The sequence below is a fragment of the Patella vulgata genome, chromosome 1, assembly GCF_932274485.2.
Source record: "Patella vulgata chromosome 1, xgPatVulg1.2, whole genome shotgun sequence".
Lineage (NCBI taxonomy): Eukaryota > Metazoa > Mollusca > Gastropoda > Patellidae > Patella > Patella vulgata.
In genome coordinates, this window is record NC_065879.2 from 90,133,707 (window position 1) to 90,161,091 (window position 27,385).

Genomic DNA, 27,385 nt, shown 5'->3' on the forward strand with positions numbered 1-27,385 from the left:
AATTATTTATTATCTGTTGTACTATTATTAATAAAAATTCTTTATTCAGATCTGTGTCCTTTATGGGGGGGGGGGGCAGAAAGGCCACATTATTACATTTAATGGGTTACATATCGAGTCAGAAAGGCCATATAATTACATTTCAGTCATATGTGAATGCAGGATTTCCAAAAGGAAAGGACAACCACAAAGGTTTTAAGAGACAGGGTAATGCCCCAAAATGACATTATTTTGATTAAGGACAGTTATTGGATGCACGCAGCCACAAGCAAACCAATGTCATTTGCCTGCAATCAAACCCACAGTCAGGACCTAGCTTACGATAAGCAATCAAGCCCAGGTGTGCCAGTTTTAAGCAGATTAGAACAGTTCAGCCATTTAATGAATTGCAATTGTAATACTTTTAGTAGAATTTTTGCTCGAGAAATAACATATTCGCATAATATGTGATATGTACTTAAAATATTTAAATCAACTCAGTCTGTAATTGACAGTTAACACATAAAAAGAGCTATTTATCGAAAACATATGTCAGTAATTTACCACCAGAATTACATGTGAGTGGAATTATTCTTATTGCATCATTTGGTTTAAAGTAACCAATCATATCGTTAATTGCACAGGTTCAGGGCCATGAACACGCTTATTTCTGCGTGATAAACGTGGGTGCTATATAAGATATCTATTTGAACCTTTCAAGCCAGGCTTCTATTAGGTTCCAGAGAGCTTACATCTGAGTTCCTAGACAGCCGCGAGGCTGGCTAGGGTAGAGAAATGGTTTTAGCTAGTATTGTTATCTATTATGCTTGTATACCTGTATTCAGCTATATATATATAAAAATGTAGAAGCAAACTGTCGCATTGTTATTCCTGGTAAGACAACGTCTTAAGAAACTGTAAGAAGTAAATACACAACGTGAAGCAGAAGTAAAGACAGCTAGAGACAAATTCTAGACGATCACAAGGCTACAGAAATATGTAGTAAGAAAAGATGCATGGGTCGTACGTAGGATGTGGCGACCGGTTCCCTCGTCCGCTCTCCACGTCAGACAGAAGACTCATGGTGCTACACAATATCTTTGCTCAAAATAAAGTAATTTGAATGAAATTTTCAATATATTCATTTTGCATTATCTATTTTTGAACTATTATAGCACCAACGGCCAGCTCTTTAAGGGAGTGTTGCTGTTCCTCCTCTTGTATCTAATAAATAAAATGAAATGAAGACGGGCTAATACAGTATGCTATGAGGGAAATTTTGCCCAGGCAGCAGCACTTTAGCCTTAAATCAAATTCCAACTGCCAAGAGATCTTTTACATTCATGCCAATGTGTACAAGGGACCTCGGTTTTTTATCACATCCGAACGACTAGACAGCTGTCCTTGTCAGGCAGTCCGTCCTGCATCACTGACAAGGGGGAACCACGCCGGGAAAATCCCGATGAACTTTCTCGGCCAATGCAGGGATCGAACTAATAAATAAAATAAAACGATTTGTAATTTGTGAATATAATGTAGAATAAAAAGATAAAATATTACACAATATGGTAACACAATGAGTATGAGTAATAACAATGGGAGATGCTAATTGTGGGCCGGTTGGGGAAGTTTGGAAATTTCCGGAGACCAAAATGGACGCTTTTTATAAATGAGTATTTTGGGGATACTAACCCTAATCCTAACCCTTTTAAGAGGGGTAAACGTTAAATTACATCCAAGTTTAGTCTTCTAAATATGATTAGAATTACTATTCCCAAAAATTTTCATTTATGTAAAACGGCCATTTTGGATTCCAGAAACACCCGAACCTCCCCAACTTGTCTACAATTAGCATCTCCCAAAATAATATAGAGATATTGATTACATCTGCAGCCCTGTATCGTAAATATTAGTATTTATATGACATAGCACAAGATTTTTACTACAAATATTTGTTTGGATACAGTTTTTGTTCTTGATTGATGCTCTTTAAAAAAGAAAAGTGTAAAGTTCCAATTTGAGTAGGATCAACATACAACTTTGCTAAGTCTATTTCTTAAGGCCAGCTCAATTTTTGTCACAGTCGCTGAGAGCCCTGTTTACATCTTGTGACCTATGAAGAAAAATTGAGCTGGCCTTATCATTTAGCACTTGTTCTTTGGATAATTGCACATCATTATAAATTAAAACAACAAAAGTTATATAAAATGCTATATTTTAGTTAAAATAAGGCGAACAGTTTTGAGTAAATTCTTAACGTAAATCCGAGAATGCTTCGTGAAACCCTAGGCCAAGTCATTAATATGAATAAAACAGCTTTATGTCAGCACACAGAAACAGTGATGTCATATACAATGATGATGTCATAAATAATGATGTCATTTGGAATGAAATAGCATGAATATTAACAATAAAACATATATATTTATATATATACCATAACAATTATAGATTCAATATATTTAAAATACAGATGTGACGTCATTAGTTCAAATAATGGTACTGCAATGTGTGTGACATATTTCATTGCAAAGCATGTGCAAGTGTCTGTATTTTAAGTTGTTTAATGGTCTTGTGCAAGACATTGCATAATATATGGGTATAGCCCTTGTAACTAACACAACTTGTGTTGTTTCAATATATCAATTAATGTCTCGCTCTCCACCATTAAACCACACATTACAACTGTTAATATTGCGTATTATCTAAAAGACTGAATCTGCCAATTGTGGATCTTTTTCCTGGCTTCAATTTATTTACATGACAAGCCTATAATCAACTCTCTAGAACATCGGATGGTCGAGATATTGAATGGTTAAGAGCACCCTCGGCATTTAACAATTACAGTTAGAATGGATAATCAAGAGTTTGTTTTTTATCATAGCAATGGTACTTGACAACCGAGACTACCTTGCCCCAGTTTCACAAAGCATTCCCAGACTTAAGAATTTAGTCAACTTTCAATCACTGTTTATGATAAATATCTTTGATCCAGAAACACAAAACTTTGCACATTATTTCTTACTGATGTATTTGATACATTAAAAAAACAAACGTTTTATAGTAAAGGGCTATATTTTAGCTAAAATAAGGCGAACAATTTTGAGTAACTTCTTGACTTAAGTCTGAGAATGCTTTGTGAACTTGGGGCCTTGTCAAAACTTCAAACACTTATAACTTTACTCAGAGTGAAGTAATTTGACTGGAATTTTAAACATATTCATTTATCATTATCTATTTTTAAACCAGTATAACTCTTTATCTAAATTTTAGGCCCTACATAATGCATCTTTACCAAGTTATAAATGTAGGCTTAATGTTCAATAATATTATCGCCTGTCCAACCTCGTGGGTTTACTCCGGGTCTTCCAGTTTTCTCCCACTGCTAAAGACCCCTACGCGCAATGGAATTATTGAAATAAAATTAACCCATATGTTAGTCCCGAAATAACCTAGTTGTGTCGAGTGGACGTTAAACCCCATTTCTCTCTCTCAATAATAGTAACGTATTTATGTAGTCTGAATCCTAATATATGTTTACTACAGTTGTTCCCCCTCGTCAGAATCTCAGACAGTATGTAGACATACAGAAATATCAGACCATCTGAAATAAATCCTACTTTATAATCAATCCAGTGTGTTCCTTTAGTGCTAAATGATAAGGCCAGCTCAATTTTTCGTCATAGGTCACAAGATGTAAACAGAGCTAGCGCCAATCCCAACCCTAACCCCATGTTCCTGAAGCAACGACCGCGAGTTTTACAACATCTAGTCGTTGCTTCAATACTCAACAATTCCAAAATTTTTGCGCTCGTTATCATTGACTAATTAGCATTGTCCAATCAGAGGTCGTGGCACATAACACACTGTAAACAAATATGGCGGCCTCCATAGAAAAAGAAATAGACAAGTTTACAGCCTTTGTTGATCAGCCATGATTTCCAGCAACCTTGACATTGATCGAACCTTGAACTTTGCAACCCGATTGTAACATGTAGACATTTTAGCTAGAAGCGCGAGACTTGATAATCGTAACCATATTTTTTACGAAGGAATCTGATAGGATCACAAGCTGGGCTTATACCCATTAGAAATTAGTGCTAAAATATGCGGGGTATTATGTAAAGGGCTTGATAAGATGTACGTAGTTAAGGCGAGATCAAGCCTTCTATTGAAGATGCCCTAACCCTGGACCTTGCCCCTAATTTCTGAACTGAGATCTCAGCGACCTTGACAAAAATTGAGCTGGCCTTAACAAATAGATTTAGCCATGTTCCTGATTAGTTATTATCCATCAGAGATAACACATCAATAATAACGGTAATATTTGTAAAACACGTAATAAGGCCATACAAATAAAAATTTCTGGTTGTCAGACAAACCTTTCAAAAAATCTGTTGAGGGTGTCAGAGTTTTTCATTTTTAGGGGTTTTATTTTTTCAAAAGGAATGAAATGAAATGGGGTTTAACGTCCTACTGTTCTGCTACAGGGTGCTATGAGGGAAATTTTGCCCAGACAGCGACACTATGGCCTACTCTTATTTCGAATTCTTACTGTCAAGGGTTCTTTTACATGCACGCCAATGTGTACAAGAGACATCAGTTTTTTGTCCCTTCCAAAAGACTAGACAGCTGTCCTTGGCAGAACCCTTCAACTTACATCACTGACAATCGGAAACCACGCCATAAAAGACTGGTGAACTTTCTTGGTCAGCACAGGGATGAAACACAGGACCCCCAGGTTAACAAACCACTGTCTTACTCACTGAGCCACTGTGGCTCCGCTCATTTAAGTAACAAGGGAATATCTGAGAACCATCAAATTTTTTTACAAGGCATTGTCATCACCAGCATCCTGATGTGGTAAGTAGAGTTACAATACATTGATCACAATAAGGCATTGTCATCACTTCATCACTAGCATCCTGATGTGGGTACTAAAGTTACATTGATCAATCTGCCAAATTATTCAAATGAATAAGAGTATTTTGTGGGAATTTCACATTAAAAACACATAAAATAGGCCTACTTAAAAAAAAACAACAGGACGTACGTTACTGACTGCCAAAACACCAAGTCTATAATGTCATCGCTTCCTGTTAGACAATGTGAGTCAAAATATCAAATCGAGCTGACAATCATAGTCAAAATACCAATTCTGGCTGACAATGACAGTCAAAATAACAAATCTAGCTGACAATCATAGTCAAAATACCAATTCTGGCTGACAATGACAGTCAAAATAACAAATCTGGCTAACAATCACAGTCAAAATACCAAGTCTGATTGACAATCACAATAACAAGTTTGACTGAAAATAATAGTCAAATTACCAAGTCCAATGAATGAGTTTAGTACAATCCAGTAACAATATAACAACAACATGAGATGATTCCATAATGAAGAGTGAGTGTTACTAGGTGTTCAGGAAAATGTAAGCATACTCTGCATCAAACACAACACCCGTTCATCTCTATTTCTTAAACACACCATTGCTGGTGACCGTCTCGTCTGGTTTCTGACGTCCAACATAATTCTCCATAAAATTATGGGCTCCAAAAAATCTGATAATTTCTAGCATACACTCCACAGGCAACATCCTAAAATTTAAATATATAAATAACATCCATTTTCTTTCAAACAGCAAAGTTTACCTTTTAACCCTCCTAACGTTCACGCGACACAAACTAGGTCATTTTGGGACTAACATATTGTTCAATTTAAGGTCAATAATTCGCTTGCGCATAGGGGTCTAACATATGGTTCAATTTTATTTCAATAATTTGATTGCAGTAGGGGTCTTTAACAGTGGGAGGAAACTGGAGAACCCAGAGAAAAGCCACAAGGTTGGACAGGGGACCCTACTCCTTGTCACGTACACCCGGGGAATCGAAACCACACCAGTTGACTCAATGACAGACCTTATGATACAGCCATACAGCCATCCAACCCCCTTCAAGAGAGAGAGAGAGATAGAGAGATCAGGTTTAACAGTCAAAACAAGTGACATAAAAAGGAAATGGGATTTTACGTCCTATTTCTCTGCTCCGAATGTAGACGAATGTAGACGGGTATATGCCATACATTGTGCTATGAGTAAATTTTTGTCTGGATAGCAGACCTACTCATATATCGAATTTTAGCTGTCAAGTGTCACCTGTTGTTTTACGTACACCCCAATATGTACACAGGACAACTAAGTCATTGTGTTTTTTTCTGGAATGGTCTATTTTGAGACTAACATGGCGTGAAATAAAATGAAATGAAAATGAAAATGAAATGAGGTTTAACGTCCTACTGTCCTGCTCCGAACTGGGCTAATGAAGACGGGCATACGCCATACAGTGTGCTATGAGGGAAATTTTGCCCGGGCAGCGGCGCAACGGCCTACTCTTATATCGAATTCCAACTACCAAGGGATCTTTTACGTGCACGCCAATGTGTACACGGGACCTCGGTTTTTCGTCCCATCTGAACGACTAGACAGCTGTCCTTGTCAGGCCCTCCGTCCTGCATCACTGACAAGGAGAAACCACGCCAGGAAATCTGGATGAACTTTCTCGGCCAATGCAGGGATCGAACACTCGACCTCCTGGCTAGCGAGCCAGTGTTTTACCCACTTAGCCACGTGATCCCCCCCAAAAATGGCGTGAACTTTGCGTCAACTTCTTTCTGGCGGGATTTCAACTACTGGCTAAAAACTATTTAGACATTTTATTTTATTATATATTTTGTCGACATTCATTGTGGGATAGTATGGTGGATGGTGTCCTAGCTCCCCCCCCCCCTCCCTCCCACACACCCTATTCACAGCTTCTAAATCTGCTACCAGGTTCTGTTGACAAATGTTAGGGGGGAGAGATTTATTTCGGTAGTTTCTTGCCCAACTCTAATCTCTAGATCACATTAGCAATAGACCCCCACCCCCACCCTTAACTCATTGAGTCAACTGGCGTGGTTTCGATTCCCCGGTTGTACTTGACAAGGAGTAGGGTCGCCTGTCCAACCTCGTGGGTTTTCTCCGGGTCTTCCGATTTCCTCCCACTGCTAAAGACCTCTCCGCGCAAGTGAATTATGGAAATAAAAATGAACCATACGTTAGTCCCGAAATGACCTAGTTTGTGGCGAGTGGACGTTAAACTCCATTTCTCTCTCTCTCTCCCCACCCTTAACTACTTCTTATATTCAGAAATAAAACACAGACTGCTCTGCCAACAAAGGAAAAAAAAACGGTAAATTATGTTTCTCAACGCCATTCAGTAATACTTGTACTGAATAAAATATTGTTTACATAAAAATAAAAACTCCTTACGTTTTTAAAACTGAAAATATATAGACTAATCTTGGTATACAGACTTCATACTGATTGGTTAATATACCCTGCATTATAGTTGCCACGGTTTCCTCAGTTTTAAGTGGTGGTATCACCCACGGAAACCTGAAATAAATACATATAGTTTAATAATTCAATTATACTAACAGCTGAAGGCCAGTTATACAAATAGTTGAAATAGGCCAATTAGTTCAAATAGGTCAATTATTAAGTTCCTCTAGACGCGGTATCAATATTACTGAGAAAAACGTTGAGCTGTTAAGTTAGTCAGTCAAGCTGTTAGGTTAGTCGAGTAGCTAGCTAGTCAAGCTGTTAATTCAGTCCAACTAGACAGTCAAGCTGTTAAGTTAGTCCAGCTAGCCAGTCCAGCTGTTAGTCAAGTCAGTCCATGCAGCTAGACAGTCGAGCTGTTAAGCCAGTCCAGCTAGACAGTCCAGCTGTTAGTCAAGTCAGTCCATGTAGCTAGACAGTCCAGCTGTTAGTCAAGTCAGTCCATGTAGCTAGACAGTCCAGCTGTTAAGCCAGTCCAGCTAGGCAGTCAAGCTATTAAATAATTCCAGCTAGGCAGTCGAGTTGTTAATTCAGTCCAGCTAGACAGTTGAGCTGTCAAGTCAATCCAGCTAGCCAGTCGATATTTTAGTCAGATAATATTCTAGTCTTGTTAGTCACTTTAGCTAGCCTTTTTTGAGATGTTAGTCAGTTGAGCAAGCCAGTCGAGATGTTAGCTAGACTAAAACCTACCTCATCTGACATCCTTTGAACATCTCCGTCTGAGTAAAGGACGGGCAGAGTAACGTCGTGTGGACGCCATCATAACCACTAAATACAATCTCATAGTTCAACACCTCCGTGAATCCCACCACGCCAAATTTACTGGCGGAATAATCTGTTAACTTGTTGATGCCGATTAACCCAGTCGAAGAAGCCATGTTGACAATATGGCCGTGATTCTTCTTTAACATGTCCGGTAAAAAACATTTTACAGTCTGAAAAAACAAAAACATTTCTGCATTGACAATAAAAGAAAAACATCTCACGATCTGAAACCCCCCCCCCCCACAAATATTGATTTTATTAGATCAGTGGCGGGAAGTGCCCTTGTTATTTCACAAATTACTGGGATTGGACGGGATGGGATGGGTGAAACAGGGTTTAATAGGATCGGCTGTGATTGGAGAAACAGGGTTTAATGGAATGGGATAGGTGCAGTAGCAGATTATCAGTGAGGCTGATGAGGCTGCAGCCTCAGGCCCAAAGATTTTGTAAAAAAAATTTTTTTAGACTTGTCTAATACGATTAAAAACGCATAGACAATGAATGTTAGGGGGGTTGGCTTTAGGCCCACCGGGAATCAACATACTGTAGGCCCACACCATTTTAAATAGGCCCTATTTAAAAACTAAATAGGCCCTCCAGTAACTGCCGCCTCAGGCCTTGGTGGAGCTTAATCCGCCACTGGATAGGTGAAACAGGTTTGATGGGATGGGTTAAACAGGGTTTAATGGGATGGGATGAGATGGGTGACACTAGGTTTCTTGGAATGGGGTGGGTGAAACAGGGTTTAATGGGATGGGATGGGATGAAATGGGATTTTTAAAACAATATTTCATCCAGAAATTGAAAGGGTTGAGGAACATGAATAGCCTATAATATGACCTCTCTCCTAAATATAATTGGTATGGGATGGTATGGTATGGTATGGGATGGGATGGGATGGGATTTGATGGGTTTAATGTCTTGCGAACACACTTCTTTGAGACAAATATATATATATTTGTTCGTCCGTCTAAAAAATTAACATATATGTTATTTTTATACGTCCACATTCATAATGTGAACGTATTATGCCGTCGCCCCTGTCTGTGTGTGTGTGTGTGTGTGTGTGTGTGTGTGTGTGTATGTATGTATGTGTGTGTGTGTGTGTGTGTCTGTGGTTCGCCTACAGGGCGCAATTCTTCATGGATTTTCTTCAAACTTGGTATACTTATTCCTTATACCCCAAGGAAGATCCCTATTGTTTTTGGTGCATGCCCGACCCCCGGGGCAGAGCCACGCCCATTTCTAGTATTTGTTTGTTTGTCGTCTACAGGCCACATTTCTTAACTAATAATCTTGAAACTTTGCATACACATTCTTTGTACCCTAAGGAACATCCCTATCGTTTGGGGTGCATGCCCAACCCCCAGGGGCAGAGCCACGCCCATTTTCTTTTCGTGTGTCTTTGTGTCGCCTACAGGGCGCAATTCTTACTGGATTTTCTTCAAACTTGGTATACTTATTCCTTATACCCCAAGGAAGATCCCTATTGTTTTTGGTGCATGCCCGACCCCCAGGGGCAGAGCCACGCCCATTTCTAGTATTTGTTTGTTTGTCGTCTACAGGCCACATTTCTTAACTTATAATCTTGCATACACATTCTTTGTACCCTAAGGAACATCCCTATCGTTTGGGGTACATGCCCAACCCCCAGGGGCAGAGCCACGGGCAGAGCCACGCCCATTTTCTTTTCGTGTGTCTTTGTGTCGCCTACAGGGCGCAATTCTTACTGGATTTTCTTCAAACTTGGTATACTTATTCCTTATACCCCAAGGAAGATCCCTATTGTTTTTGGTGCATGCCCGACCCCCAGGGGCAGAGCCACGCCCATTTCTTGTATTTGTTTGTTTGTCGTCTACAGGCCGCATTTCTTAACGCATCATATTGAAACTTTGCATACTTTTTCTTTGTACCCTAAGGAACACCCCTATCGTTTGGGGTGCATGCCCAACCCCCAGGGGCAGAGCCACGCCCATTTTCTCTTTGTGTGTCTGTGTGTCGCCTACAGGCCACAATTCTTAATCGACCGTCTTGAAAAAATTTCATATGAATTCCTTATACCCTAAGGATGATCCCTATTGTTCTTGGTGCATGTCCGACCCCCAGTGGCAGAGCCACGCCCATTTCTTATATTCATTGTTTGTTATCTACAGACCGCATTTCGTAACGTATCACCTTGAAACTTTGCATGCTTACTCCTTCTATCCTAAGGAACATCCCTATTGTTTGTGGTGAATGCCCAGCCCCCAGGGACAGAGCCACACCCATTTTCTTTTTGTGTGTCTGTATGTCACCTACAGCCTGCAATGCTTAATCGATCATCTTGAAAACTTTTTTATACTTATACATTATACCCCAAGGCTGACCTCTATTTTTTTGGTGATTGCCCAACCCCCAGGGGCAGAGCCACACCCATTTTTTCTTTGTGTCTCTGTGAGTTGCCTACAGGCCACGATTCCTAATGGATTGTCTTTGAACTTGGGATATGTTTTCCTTATAGCCTAAGGACGACAACTGCATGTCACGACCCCCAGGGGCAGTCATGCCCAATTTTTATGTATATCGTTTACAGGCCCGAATTCTGGATGGATCAACTTGGTATTTGGCATATGTATTCCTTATAGCCTAAGGGCATCAACTATTGATTTTGGTGAATGCCCCAACGCCCAGGGGCAGAGCAACGCCCAATTTTTGCCTTTAACGCCCAAAGGCCACAATTCTGAATGGATTATTTTGGAACTTGGTGTACTTATTCCTTATACCCTAAGGACGGCAACTAGTGATGTTGCCATTTCAATAACAGGATGGTACCTGTTTATATTGTTTCCATATCCAACCCCCATGGGCAGAGCCACGCCCAGTTTTTGTATTTATCGTCTACAGGCTGCAATTCTGAATCATCTTGGAACTTTGCATATTTATTCCTTATACCATAAAGACAGCAACAATTTATTTTGATACTTGCCCGGACCTCTTGGGGCAGTGTCACACCCACTTTACTGTTAGTATTTTGTCTGTAAATTTGGCAAAACAAACCCGACGCCTAGCCTTCTTTGCCTCTGATCATATTACAGCCATTTCATATTTCATTTTCTTCATTTTAAAAAGTACCATATCAATCAAAGCTGGAATGTGGACGTATATTGCAGCGTTAGCGATGCTCTTGTTTTAGACAAATACATGTATATGTTAATTTTATTTCCATGGAGGAGAATTTTGACAATAGTGTGTCTGCCAACTGTCAAGGATTCTCTTACATGCATGCCATTGTGTAAATCAGTTTTTCATCCCATCTGAATGACTAGGCAGTCCTGACAAGTGATGGTCAGTCTTGAAAAATAACGGAACTTTTTTTCGACCCACAAAGGCAAACAAAAAAAAAACCCTTCAGATTCTAGTCAAGTATGAAGGCCTTCCTGTCAAATTAAGAAGAAATCCTTCTCCCAACCCCCCTCCCCTCCCTCATCCCACCCTCCTCCACCAAATATAAGTTGATATAATTAGAACATCCAGTCTAGTTACATGATGCGTGATTAAAACACAGATCTTATTTTGTTTCTTTTTTTATAGTTCAAAATTTTGTTTTACTTGTCTTTACTACACTTAGATCTGGAAAAGTTGTTAGCATTATCGTGTTCTGGTTGATGTAAGGGATTAGCCTATGAAATGGTCTGCTACGTCAATGCTGATTGGTTAATCAACGTCAAAAGCTGTTGTATGACCCCTGACACAACCTCCCACTACAACTGGTCAGATCTACACATAGAAGTATAAAACAACGAAATGAAATATAGATCTGTATTTAAATCAGATTGATTTACCGTACATGATGTACCATCTATCCAGATGATTTGAATGTAATCATAGAATGGCATGTCAGGAATACTTAATAACAGCTCAAGATATTAACAGATTAATCATAAGTTGTTCATTACCATGGAAACCATATATACAGTTGTCACGGTAATAACTGCTCAAACAAGATGTTAATTACCACGGAAACCAGACATACAGTAGTCATGGAATTTAACTGCACTCACAAAACGTGAGTAAGGAGAGAAAATAAAGATCAGAAATATAAAATTTCTAGCATGACTGGAATTCAAGAATAGTAGGCTGTATGGTAGTCCAGCTCTGAACGTACATGTAGGTCTCAGGCGAGTGTAATGAGACCTACGTTCAGAGCTGGAGTAGCTATATGGTATTGTTGTACATGGTGATTATAATTAAACTAGAGAGAGAAGTGGGGTTTAACAGCCACTTGACACAAACATATGATTCAATTTCATTTCAATAATTAGGCCTGTAAGGACTCTTTTATCAGTGGGAGGAAACCACAAGGTTAGACAAGCGACTCTACGTGGTGCCACGTACAAATTGAAAACCACAACTTGAATCTAATAATTATAATATAGTTCTGGATATTGTCTGTTATAATTGCTATTTACTGTATCTACATAAAGTACCACAATCAACTGAATCAAATGTTTATGATCTATGAATAATCATATAACACACTATTGTATATGACTTTTAAACAGCCATAAATGGTTTTACTGTCCCTTTGATTTGGTAGACATTACACCCCTGGTCGAAGACCATCTGATGATCTCGGATAAAGCACACGACCCTGACACTTTTCTCATAAAAAGTGTTGTTTAGATTTTTTTTATGTAATGTAACCCCCCCCCCATCTGGATCCGCCTCCTGGTATATACAATATATCAACTATTGTCACATAGATACAGAGAGAGAGAGAAATGGGGTTTAACGTCCACTCGACACAAACTAGGTCATTTCGGGACTATCATATAGTTCAATAACATATATAGGAAATATTTAAACTTCCTGGTGTATGTCATTAAAATTTTAAAATGACATATTCTAAGGTAATCATCCAAGAAATGAAGTGTTTATTTTTATCCCGCGTCGATTGAAGTTAGGGAGGGATATTGAAATGGGGTCCCTCTGTCTGTCCGTCCGTCCGTCTCGATTACTTAGATATCTTTTTGAAACTTAATTGTACAGACATCAACCCATTACAGTAGTTGTGCCTTTTGCTATTTAGTGGGGGTTGGATGGTCGAATGGTTAGCACGCGCGCTGTATCACAAGGCCTGTCATTGAGTCAACTGGCGTGGTTTCGAATCCCCAGTTGTACGTGACAAGGAGTAGGGTCGCCTGTTCAACCTTGTGGGTTTTCTCTGGGTCCTCTGGTTTCCTCCCGCTGCTAAAGACCCCTACGCGCAAGCGAATTATTGAAATAAAATTATTAAACCATATGTTAGTCCCGAAATGACCTGATTTGTGTCGAGTGGACGTTAAACCCCATCTCTCTCTCTCTTTTGCTATTTAGGATTTATCCCCATCTGATGATAAATCACAAGACCCTGATGACACTTTTGGTGGATCCGCCACCCTGGTATATACAATATATCAACTATTGTCACATAAATAGAGAAAATCTTCTTAGTAAGTAAAATAATCAATATTTAATTTGATTGTATAGAAATGAATCTGTGGTATGTGTCCTGATTTATCACATACTGTTTCTCGAATAGACTATTAACATGAACACCGAGTTTATTTATAGATGGTTGAATTACTGGTTGTCACATCATTCAATCCATTAAACCGATCTCAACACGGAAACTCAGGTTTTTTAATCATTATTTTGTGTATTTTCAGATTTCAAGAAACAATAAGAAATTTTCTTTCTTTAGAAATTAAAGATACATTCCCATGTACAAACTGGTTGATTTAATGGTATATATGGACTAAAAACATATTCAAACTAATTAATTTGTCATAATTTTGCTTCAAATCCTCCTCAAACATTGTAATTGCGAAGGAATGCCCTGCTATAAAAATTCGATCAAACCAGGTCATGTTTACGTCACGTATCTTACCTATCTTGGAAGTCAGAGGAGAATTCATTGCATACATAAGACGATGTTGTCTTTAATCACTTACTATTTATTACAAATATCGAATCCTAATTAAATTCTCGAATTATCCACTACCCGCGTCTTTTTCCGTCATTTTTATCTCAGAAAGTGTTGTACGTCTAACTCTTCATGAAGTTTATCAACTTGTACATCAAGCATTCAATGTCCACGTGTGACCTTTGACATCACGCGTGCAGAAATTCTTAATCGTCGGGCTGTCGATTAGGGAAACCCTTACATTTTTGTCCTGTATACGCTCCATGAGTGTTTTTCAGGGAATCCAGTATTTTTCTAGTAAGATTGGATATCTCTACTTTCCATATACATGTATACCAAAATTGCCATACTTTTATTGGAAATAACCACCCGATAAATATTTTTCTGGGAACCCATCTTTAAGTACAAAATTACAGAATAAAAACTTATTTAACTGTGTTTAATTACATAATAAGAAATTATTTTTTTTTTTACATTAAAATATACAGTAGAATCTATACGTGCAGTCACTCCTATTTAGTGACATCGCCTTGTATGTGGTCACAATATATCCCCCCCAAACCGGTAAAAATTCTATTGTATCATCTCTAATGCGGCCAGCAGTCATGGTTTTACTAATATATTTAGCAAAATAGTGCTTATTCAACAGCCATTGTTGAATGTTACCATCTTGTTTGCAATTCTGTCAATTCGGGACGTTCTGGACTGTGAATCGAGCATCCCCACTGAGATTTTATTAAGAGGTCACTACCGGTATCAGTCAGTCATTAAAACTCACTTGTGTGGCTGCCTAATACAGATTCTACAGTAAATCGACATTTTATATTAAAGTAGCTAAGTCTTTAACTCAACATCATCCGGAGTCTTTCAACATTGAAAACACAAATTATCTGTCAATTTAAATCAACATTGATGTTGTGATCTTACTGGGAAAAGATCATTTTACCATCGGTACACGAATCGTGTACCAGAATATGGCTTTCAGCGCCATTTGTAGGGACTTGGAAGAGCGAGACTAGACATATTCCAAAAGTCATGTCAAACAGTGATGCCATTTTCTTATCTGGAGAGCATGCACAATAAAATACTATTGGTGTAGACTGGAATAACCAGATGCTAGAGATTACCATTCAATTGAGACTTCTGGCATATTTTGCCGAACATAACTTATTAGAAATTACAGTAAAACAGAAAGATTGAATGTACATGTAAATCAGTGTATATATATTCATATTACATTATTATATGCATTGCAACCCATTTGTGTCAATTTCTAGATCCCAAATATTACCTATTCAGCTCCTTTAATTCAAGTTATATTAATTGTGCTTTTAGTCCAATGTTCGTATATTTTATGGTTCTAAGGAATAAAGCAATAAATGTCATTAAACCTGAATTAGAATCACTACATCTAATCAGTGACTGCTGGCCTGGCAGATGATAAAAATCAATCTAATAGTGGTATAAAAACGTGATATAACATGACTGCCCTTTACAATGACAGAGATATTATTTGAGGTCACTGCCTCCAGCTTTGGTATTTTACTGATAAAGAAATGAAATGGGATTTAACCTTCTACTCTTCTGTTCCTACAAATAAAGATGACAGACATAGGTCTATTGATAATTCTTAATCTACTGTTACACATCTATCTACAGGCAACATACATGACCACATAAATGAGAGAGAGAGAGAGAGAGAGGGGAGAGAGAGAGAGAGAGAGAATGATGAGAGAGAGAGAGAATGATGAGAGAGAGGGAGGAGAGAGAGAGAGGGAGGAGAGAGAGAGAGAGAGAGAGAGAGAGAGAGAGAGAGAGAGAGAGAGAGAATGATGAGAGAGAGAGAGAGATGAGGTTAGATGATGAGAGAGAGAGAGGGAGGAGAGAGAGAGAGAGAGAGAGAGAGAGAGAGAGAGAGATGAGAGGGAGAGAGAGAGAGAGAGAGAGAGAGAGAGAGAGAGAGAGAGAGAATGATGAGAGAGAGAGAGAGATGAGGTTAGATGATGAGAGAGAGAGAGAGAGAGGAGAGAGAGAGAGAATGAGAGAGAGGAGAGAGAGAGAGAGAGATGGCTAACAAATGGTTAAATTTTAATTGAGGTGATCATTGCCTCCAGCTTGACTATAGATGTCAGATATATGCCTACTGATAACCAATCTATTGTATAATCATACTCCTTGTATAATCATACTCCTCGCAGTGTTTCGTTTGATTAGAGCTAATCCCACTACTCACTGCCTGTAAACAAAGCAAATTCTTGTTCTAAATTATGACTGGTCAATAGTCCGATTAAAAACCAATAGCTTACTGGGTAACAATACCAAACAGAGCTCCAAATTGGACCAAATATGTTTACATAACCTTACGTCATGACTCACGAATTTATTATGCCCAATTAACCATTCCATAGCAGAATATTGCAGAAAAACTAATTGGGTGACAAACAAGGCTATCAACTGTCAACATGATTTTTACTCTGTGGATATAATGTAAACAATATTGTTTTGAGACGAACAACACTTTTGCCGTTTTTAATACCTTAAATCACTGTCCAAAGTTTTAGGGAAGACCCCTGATTAAACGAAGGGCTGTCATGTTGCTGTGCTTTTGGATAGATTTGATTGAATGGGAAGAATAGACACACTCCCCCAAAAGTGCAAGTATCAGAAGCTAATCCAGCAATGGCAAGAGAGGGATTTCTCGGGCCATTGCTTCAATAATATGTTGTATAATATACTTATACTCTACTGTGTAATAAACTACATATCCTTTATAAAACATCACAGTTATCTTCTATATAATATATAAGATATATGTTCCTATATTCTATTTAAAATATCACATTTATCTTCTACACAATATATAAAATAAATGTTCCACATATTCTATATAAAGTATGAGATAAATTTTACTATATTTTATATAAAATATCACGGATATCTTCTATATAAAATATAAGATTAATTTCCCACATATTCTATATAAAATATAAGATAAATTTTCCTATATTCTACATAAAATATCACAGTTATCTTCAATGTAAAATAAATTTTCCTATATTCTGCATAAAATACCACAAATATCTTCTATATAAAATATAAGATTAATTTCACATATTCTATATAAAATATAAGATAAATTTTCCTATATTCTACATAAAATATCACAGTTATCATCAATGTAAAATAAATTTTCCTATATTCTGCATAAAATACCACAAATATCTTCTATATAAAGTATAAGATTAATTTCACATATTCTATATAAAATATAAGATAAATTTTCCTATATTCTACATAAAATATCACAGTTATCTTCAATGTAAAATAAATTTTCCTATATTCTGCATAAAATATCACGGATATCTTCTATATAAAATATAAGATTAATTTCACATATTCTATATAAAATATAAGATAAATTTTCCTGTATTCTACATAAAATATCACAGTTATCTTCTATTTAAAACATAAGATAAATTTCCCACATATTCTATATAAAATACCATGGGTATCTTCTATATAAAATATAAGATAATTTTCCCACATGTTTTATATAAAATATCACAGTTATCTTCTATTTATATAGACTTTGTAAATATCAGATAAACTTTCTTTCCCAAGGTCTGTTTGATAATCAAGTGTCATGTCAACAGATCATTGGGTCACCCAGTCGGTCAGTTGTGAAATTTGAAATTGACAAAATGCAGAGAGCATGAAATGAAAACACAAGAAGATATTTTTAAACTATGTCATTTATCATTTTGAATTGAACAATTCATTCATTTAGATTACAAATCCTCCTGTGTCTCTTCTCTCATCTTTTCAGTAAATGCAAAACTTTGTTTTTTTAAAGGGGCACTATTCAAGAGCTAAATCCACCTGTTCGAGATCTTTCTTTAGGCCTTAAAGCGAGAATTTCATATTTTTGAGTTATAATTTTAAAATGTATTAAAATAAAGTCTTAAAATAGATGGTATCTTTAAACAGTCCTACCTTGTTAAAGAATAATCCTATTAATCCTATAATTCACTATTGTCAGTTGAGAAATTGGCAAAAATATAATTTTCAACTTCAAATTCAAACGTTTGAAGATAGCTATTCCTTTGGGGGGGGGGGAGAATAGAAAACAAGGTAGGTAATTGTGTTATTATTTCCGGCGTCAATGATTTTTAAGTGTTTGAAAGAATGCCGATGATCGTATAATAGTGAGTTGACAACCAATTGACATAGAAATAATTATGTTTTGACTTTCTTAGAAAATATGAAATTCTCACTTTAAAGATACATTATGTAAGATTTAGATAAAGACCTAGCCATTCTTGTTATAATAGTTCGAAAATAGATAATGTAAAATGAATATACTGAAAATTTCATTCAAATTACTTTATTCTGAGCCAAGTTATCATTGTTTGTAGTTTTGACAAGATGTGTGCAATAATTTAAACCACCGTACTGGTTGTTTGAAGCGAAGTCTCGCTCCGCCATTTTTAGCTTCAATCAAAATATGGCTGAACTGTTCTAATCTATTTAATATCGGAGAAATCTGATGCCATCGAGAGTTGATTATGGCCTGGATATGTTAATTAATGTCTAATTAATAATTTAGAAAACATTTCAGGCCTAAAGAAAGACCTGCAATAGGCACATTTAGCCTCTTGCATAATGTATGTTTAAATGTTGTGCTAATTATTAATTGGACATTAATTAACTTACATGTACAATGTACATGTACCAAGATCATAATCAACTCTCAACCGATATTAAGCGAGAGAGAGAGAGAGAGAGAGAGAGAGAGATGGGGTTTAATGTCCACTCCACACATTTCTTGACTAACATATGGTTTAATTTTATTTCAATAATTCGCTTGCGTGTAGGGGTCTTTACCAGTGGGAGGAAACCGGAGGACCCGGAGAAAACCCACGAGGCTGGACAGGTGACCCTATTCCTTGTCATATACAACTGGGGATTCGAAACCACACCAGTTGACTCAATGACAGGCCTTATGATATAGCGCGCACGTGCTAACCATTTGGCCATCCAACTCCCCTCCAATATTAAGCACATTTAAGTATGTTTTGCAGTTGATAATCTACTTTAAAAATGGATAATTGTGATATTGTTTGTTATTGTAATAAAGGTAGCAATGACAACCGAGGCTACACTTTTATTGTATCGCCGATATCTCATCTCAGGGTGAAGTAATTTGACTAAAATTTTCAACATATTCCCTTTTCATTATCTTTTTTTTAATTATTAGAGAGAGAGACAGCTCTTTAATTAAGTCATGAAAAATTTGATATTTCATTAGGTTTGCTAATAAAACCAGCGGCTGCCAGACAGGATACGCCCACATTTTGCAAGAGATGGATAGAGAACAACCTAAAAACAAACATGATTTTTTTATACAATCAGGTAGGGGGGTTGGATGGCTGAATGGTTAGCGTGCGCATGCTGTATCATAAAGTCTGTCATTGAGTCGACTGGCGTGGTTTCGAATCCCCGGTTGTACGTGACAAGGAGTAGGGTCGTCTGTCCAACCTCGTGGGTTTTCTCCGGGTCCTCCGGTTTCCTCCCACTGCTAAAGACCCCTACGCGCAAGCGAATTATTGAAATAAAATTAAAACCATGTGTTAGTCCCGAAATGACCTAGTTTGTGTAAAGTGGAAGTTAAACCCCATTTCTCTCTCTCTATACAATCAGGTGCAATAATCCAGAAAGTTATAGTCTGAAATGTGCAAATATCAAAAGGAACTGAGATCTATATGTTTTAAGTTTCATCAAAATCGGATAAAAATTGTGACCTCTAGAGGGTCCACAACCTTCGTATTACACACTTCTACACAATTTGCGTACACAGTTTCATTGAAATCGGATAAAAATTGTGACCTGTAGGGTGTTCACAAACAATTGTGGACGGACATGGGCGACAACAATATACATCCACATGAAAATGTGGTAGTATAAAAAGAGCCAAGGTGGCAAACCTTGAGACCCGGTGTTCGATCCTCGTATTTTCTGAGAAAGTTCATATTTTCTGACATGGTACCCCTTTGTCAGTGGTGCAAGGGACAACATATAGTCATTTGGATGGGACAAAAAATTAAGTAGGCCTCAGTGCCACTGTTGAGGCAAAATTGCTCTCATAGCACACTGTATGGCATATAACCGTCTTCATTAGCTCAGAACAGTAGGATGTTAAACCCAATTTCAATTCATTTGGTTTGCTGATAAAAAAAGAAATTCTTGTAGACTATTCTGAATCCTGTTAAATCCAGTGGGAGTAGGCCTACACATGACCTACTTGATCAAACAAAATTACATTTATTAACGTAAATGTCATTTTTCTTATAATAACAGAAATCAAAACCCCCAACAAGCGTCTAGAAATTTACAATCTGTAGAAAAAATCATGTTTCAATTCCTCATTGAATTGGCAAAATCAATAGAAAAAAGATTTTATTGTATCGAGGGACAAACAACATGACATCAATCAAATCTGATGACTTCTTTTGTTACACAATGTAATATGTTTTCTTATACAAAATACTTCTCACTAATATAAAGAGTCAGTTAATCATTATGGGCAAAAAAACCCAACAGAAAATGTCAAGTATAGGATATTATACATTAATTCCAATGCTGCAAGTGAAATAAAATGAAATGGGGTTTAACGTCCTACTGTTCTGCTCCGAACTGGGCTAATGAAGAGAACTGGGCAAATGAAGACGGGCATACGCCATACAGTGTGCTATGAGTGAAAATTTATCGGTCTACTTTTATATCGAATTCCAACTGTCAAGGGATCTTTTACGTGCACGTCAATGTGTACACGTGACCTCGACTTTTTGACTCATCTGAATGACTAGACAGCTGTCCTTGTCAGGCCCTCCGTCCTGCATCACTGACAAGGGTGAACCAAGCCAGAAAATCTGGGTGAACTTTCTCGGCCAATGCAGGGATCAAACACCCGACCTCCAGGCTAGCGAGCCAGCGTCTTACCCACTTAGACTTAGCCACAGTGACCCCCACACTAATATAGAGAGTGATTTAAACATACATAATGCAAGAGCTAAATCTGCCTATTGCAGGTCTTTCTTTAGGCCTGAAATGTTATCTAAACTATTTATAATTAGACATTAATTAACAAAACAAGACCATAATAAACTCTCGATAGCATCGGGTACTCGAGATTTTAACTAGATTAGAACCGTTCGCCATTTACCACAATGTACACATCTTGTCAAAACTACAAACAGTAATAACTTGACTCAAAATTAATCATACATTATGCAAGAGCTAAATCTGTCTTTTTAGGGTCTTTCTTTAGGCCTTAAATGATAATTAACTTATCCAGGCTATAATCAAATCTCGATGGCATCAGATTTCTCTGATATTAAAAAGATTAGAACAGTTCAGCCATATTTTGATTTAAGCTAAAAATGGAGGAGCAAGACTTGGTTTCGAACAACCAGTACGGTGGTTAAAATTATTGCACATCTTTTGTCAAACCTTCAAAGACTAATATCTTTGCTGGCAATAGAGTAATTTGAATGAAATTTTTAAATTATTCATTTTACTTTATCTATTTTCAAACTACTATAGCAAGAATAGCTAGCTCTTTATCTAAATCTTATATAATGTATCTTGAATCATGGTTCGGTTTCAGTTTATTTCTAATAATTAAAGTAGAAATTGACAAATGTAGCATATTATTCGAGGAGTTCTTTGAATGGTATTTAATAATTGGAACACAATTTTATTAATGTTGATATTTATACATGACTTGTAAAATCTTGTTGAAATGTCACAGTGTAATAAACTATAGTAATTGTTATCCATAAATAGTGTTTTATTTGATTATTTGAGGAGATTTCCTGTCACAGTTCTAACAATATCGTTTGATTATTTTTATTACGTCTTTGTTGTAAATCAATACTTTTTTCATCAAGAGAAGCCAGTATCATGACAGACAACATCTTCAATAGAAGGCTTGATCTTGCTTTAACTACGTACATCTCACAAGCCTAGCATATTTCGGCACTAATTTCGATTGTGTACAAGCCTAGCTTGAGAGTCTATCAGATTCCTCAATCATCGCAAATACCAAGTCTCTCACTTTCCAGCTAAAATGTCTACCTGTGATAATCGAGTTGAAAAGTTGAAGGTTCGTTCAATGTCAAGGTTTCCGTGGAGGTGGCTAAGTTTGATTTGAGTCTGATTGGACACTGCTGTTCACTTGTCTTCGGTAAAGGTAGATTAATGTCTGACTATTCTAGCAACGGTTAGATGTTGCTTAAGACAAACCTGGAAATAAGGCACCTGTCACTGACAATGTCATGTATAGATTCAGGCTTTGTCAGGCACAAAACCTCTGGTGCCTGTCATTTTATCTGACACCGATCTGTCTTTTTTATTGATATTATTAATACATGTCTGGCACTAAGTTGAAAGCGTCATGTACTATTTCATTAGTGCCTGACATTTTGTCGGGTACATTTAAAACCCTTATTTCCAGGCCTGCTTATAAGGAACATGGACAGACCCCGGATCCATTTACTTGATTTTATATTTGTTGTTTATTTCTTGAAATGTCTGTGTAGTTTGTCTTGTTGGTTTGTTTTGTGTGTGGGTAAGACGGTGGCTAGCTAGCCTGGAGGTCGGGAATTCGATCATGCATTGGCCGAGAAAGTTCATCCAGATTTTTCCCTTGTTCTCCCTTGTCAGTGATGCAGGACGGAGGGGCTGACAAGGAAAGCTGTCTAGTCCTTCGGGTGGCACGAAAAACCAAGGTCCCGTGTACACATTGGAGTGCATGTAAAAGATCCCTTGACAGTTGGAATTCAATATAAGAGTAGGCCGTAGTGCCGCTGTCTTGGCAAAATTTCCCTCATAGCACACTGTATGGCGTAAGCCCGTCTTCATTAGCCCAGTTCGGAGCAAAACAGTAGGACGTTAAACCCCACTTCATTTCATTTCATTTTGTGTGTAGTGCAGTCCTCCTTCCTTAAATACTTATAATTAATGATCAGTTCACTGCCGTAATCTGTCTGCTAGAATCATTGCATCATCAAAAGACGTGTTAATCATGGCAAGCACATACTGGTACCCATGTGAGTACATTTTGGTAGCATGCCTGTAAGCTATGGCAACCAGCGGTATAGTTGAGATTTGGTCTGAAGTTAAGGGGGTTACATGTAATTCTTTTATTTCATTGCTTTGTATATCTTACATTGTTCAACAACTTATCCAGATAAGACGAAGAGAAAGAGAAAGTGAGAAATGGGGCTTAAGGTCATCTGGAAACAAACTTGGTCATTTTGGGACTAAAATATGGTTAAATTTTATTTCAATATTTTGCCTGTGCGAAGGCGTTTTTAGCATTGGGAGGAAACCAGAGGACCCGTATAAAACCAACGAGGTTGGACAAACGATCCTACTCCATGCCACGTACAAGCCGGGAATTAAAACCACACCACTTGACTCAATGACAGACCTTCTGGTCCAAGTACAAAATCGCCCCCCCCCCCCCCAGATAAGACTAAATAAACTGAAACATATGAAAAACATCCCTTAGAAAATAACACTTAGAATTACATGTATAGTAACTCACCCAAAATTGTGCCAATAAGTTGACGTTGAAAGTTTTTTCGATGAGGTCATCAGGACACTCCAATAAACTCTTTCCCGTTACAATACCAGCGTTATTGATCAAAATAGTCACATGACCAACATCTTTGCGAATCTGTTCTCCCATACAATAAACAGCGACACGATCACTGGAAAAAATACAACCATTCACAAGTATATTTATATGGCCGAATGCAGTGTACATGTAGAGGGGCTGAGAAGAAGAAGTACACTGTAGGTGCGGAGGAGGGACGAGGGGGGGGAATAAGATTGAATGGGTGAACCGTGCGGTGCAGCCCTTATGATAGAAAGTCCTATAGAAAACGTGTGGGTTCCAATTTTGTGCGATTCTATAGATCCTAGATCAAAAATAATAAAAACAGTTTCACATTTGTAGTTGAGATTTTTCCAAGTGTAATTTCTTACATAGTTCTATAAAAAAAACGTGTGGGTTACTATTTTGTGGGATTCTATAAATTGTAGATTCGAAATAATAAAAACAGTTTCACATAGGATTTGTAGTTCAGATTTCTCTAAGTGTAATTTTATACAGAGTTCTATAGAAAATTGTGAGACACTATAGAAAAACAAGTTAACCTATGGATTCATTACTGCTGCTATAGCATTTGGTGGTAAACAAGTCACTTATGTAATTCTATAAGAAAATAATAGTAGAATATATATTTGCAAAGAAACGTAGGTATACAAAATTCAATAAGTTGATTTTTAAATTAATTTTCATAATTAGGATAACACTCATTTGTACGGTAGATTTTGCAATTATTTTATCAAATAACTGTAAAATAATTAGTTTATCCCAGATGTTTTAGATGTTTTGGGTTTACATCAATGTCATGATTAACGCTGCTTCAATTAATAATTAATCACGTGTGGTCCAGCAAGTAGAGCGGTGTGTTCCCACTTACCCGGCAGGCTGTTAATCCTTTGATTGATCTTAAAACTATAGTCTGTTTAAAAGTAGTCACTCAAGAACTGTTCACTAGTGTTCAGCATTAATGAGCTCTTAATCCCTCTTAATAAAATTTATTAACCAACTATTTAATGACATTTTGAACACAGTTCATGCCGGTGTTATGATTTCAAACATGAATTCAATTCACTATATTAATATAAATAGATGGTCGATCTGTGTCAAAATTATATTTATTTTAAAATGGCAAACGTTCAGGTTAATATTCGCTTTATCTCCAATAATCGAGGAGGCCGATATTTAATACACAATGCTTACAAGTTCAGTATAAAGTCAAGCAGACCTAATGCCGTCCATTGAAATTGATCAACAAAAACTTGTCCAGCTACTGTAAACACCAAGAATGATGTTCTTACCACTCTTGGATCCGAACACAATCATCAACCAGATAATGTAAAGATTAAAGTTGATACGTTTTTGTCATCCATGATGGATTTGGTAAAAACTGACCACAGACCAATGCCAAGTATTTATCAAGAACAAATAACTAGTAAGTAAATTGTGCCATTTAATCTTGATGAACCTTATTTCCAAACTGAAAATAAAATGTTTTGATATTATTTCTATTGAGTAAGTTCTATATGTCTAATTGTTTATATTGTTTCAGGTCTACGAACTGAGGAGGTTACTGAAGTTATACAGTCTGTGCCAACTTTTTATTCCATCCATTCCGCCTTATACCGCTCACGATCAAAAATTTTACCAACATTACCTAAAGAACGCCAGGACATAGAACTTACAGAATCATACCAAACTACAGCTAATGGTGACCGGTTCCTGCTTTTTTCAGACAGAAATATGTGCATATTTGCAACAGATGAAAATCTACGATTTCTTGCTGGCAGTGATTCGTATTTTTGTGACGGAACATTTAGTATGTGCCCAAACCTTTTTACCAGATATATACAATTCATTCAATGATAGATGGAAAAATGTATCCACTCGTGTAAGCTTTGCTAGCAAATAAGCGACAGGATACCTACGAACAAATGTTTCAGATAATATTAGATAGAACCGTAACATTGGTTTAAATTTGAACCCATCAACAATATTTACCGATTTTGAGACCGCAGCACAAAATGCCGCAAGGATTGTTTTTAATTCTGATGTTAAAGGGTGCATGTTTCATTTTCGCCAGGCCATTTGGAAAGCTGTTCAACGTTGTGGACTCCAGACATTATTCCGGGACAACCCTCTTATAAGACAATTTGTACGCCACGCATCAGCTTTGCCACTGATAAGACTGTGTGATATCGAGGATTTTTGGTTCTTTGCTTTGGAAGCTGTAGATTTAAACATTCCACAAGTAGGGCGGTTCGCTGATTATATGACAATGGCCGTAATGTGTGGAACCATTTTGATACAACAGGGCCCCGTACTACCAACCACGTAGAAAGTTGGCATTCTAAGTTGAATAAAATGACAGCATGCCATCCTAATATTTACAAGTTCATTAACTTAATAAAACAAGAACAATCCTATGTCGAAATCACCATTTCACAGATATTATTTGGTGGTACCAAAAGGCCTCGAGTTAAGAAATATCGACAACTTGATACAAGAATTGAACATTTGAAAATACAGTTATTAAATGGCTCTTTAAGTGTAAATCGGTATGGAACAAATATTTCCTATTTAGTGGGGCTGTAAAATGATTGTTATGTTGTAAGGCATTTATTTATAAATTATATAATGCTATTTAATAAAAGTTAAATGGGTAAATTGTAATGCATTTTTATGTGTGTAAATCATTTAATGTTAAATAATTCTATTTAATAAAAGTTAAATGTGTAAATTGTAATCAATATATTTTTATATGTGTAAATTGTAATCAATATATTTTTATATGTATAAGCTATTTAATGTTATTTAATAAAAGTTAAATTTGTTAAAATCAATACAGTTTTAGTCTTAAAAAAGATATGGACTATAGTTTATAACACCATTGTTCTAGGATTAATTCTGGATTAGCGGCAAAATTTGACATCAAAGCCTGCCAGGTAAGTGGGAACACCCCAGTAGAGCACCTGTCATTTAAGCCAATTACGTCACACTCACCTGACGTCACATGTATAACTGTAACTCTGTCCACCGTTTTCTTTGATCAATCTCTGTGTCTCTTCATTGGAATTTTTATCATAATCGCACAGAACAACAATTGCACCTAATTTAGCAAACTCAATACAAAGCTGGCGACCCATTCCGTTACCCGAACCCGTTATTAATACAATTTCATCGTTGACTGACTTTCTCGCCGGAGGCACGAAGAATCGAAAAATGGCCACAACAAAAGCCATAACAATGTCTTTTAATGTGAAAATTAGCTCTTGAAAAATGTTCATTTCTGCCGACTGACAATCCGTTCCAGTGCTGCCATTGCTGTTACTGCGCGGAGGTATTCCAAGTCCAGACATCCTTTGATTGAGTCCGTTGTTTTGTCCGCGGACATGAACTGTCAATAAATGTTTCGAAGATTCCCACACGGAGAACAACGTGCGAATTGACAGGTGAATCAAGCATTGGATTGTTTTGATCTCTAGAGTTCAAAGGTCAGGTCATCATCGCTCCCACGCTAGATTAGCCAATCAGATCTCGCTTAGGTTTAAGTCCCGATTATCTGAGCTCTCAATATTTTTCTACAGAAGAGAGAAATGGGGTTAACGTCCGCTCGACCCAAACTAGGTCATTTCGGGAC

At 37.1% G+C, this 27,385-nt stretch overlaps 1 protein-coding gene across 1 annotated transcript; it reads right to left on the reverse strand.

Moving 5' to 3' along the window:
- Positions 1–1,450: 1,450 nt before the first annotated feature.
- Positions 1,451–27,247, reverse strand: LOC126810546 (epidermal retinol dehydrogenase 2). Its single transcript, XM_050535682.2, has 5 exons — positions 26,749–27,247; positions 23,683–23,848; positions 8,054–8,298; positions 7,292–7,417; positions 1,451–5,579 (listed from the first exon to the last, which is right to left on the reverse strand). The coding sequence occupies exons 1-5, from the start codon at positions 27,102–27,104 to the stop codon at positions 5,453–5,455; spliced, it is 1,020 nt and encodes a 339-aa protein (XP_050391639.1). The 5' UTR covers positions 27,105–27,247; the 3' UTR covers positions 1,451–5,452.
- Between the last annotated feature and the right edge of the window lie 138 nt (positions 27,248–27,385).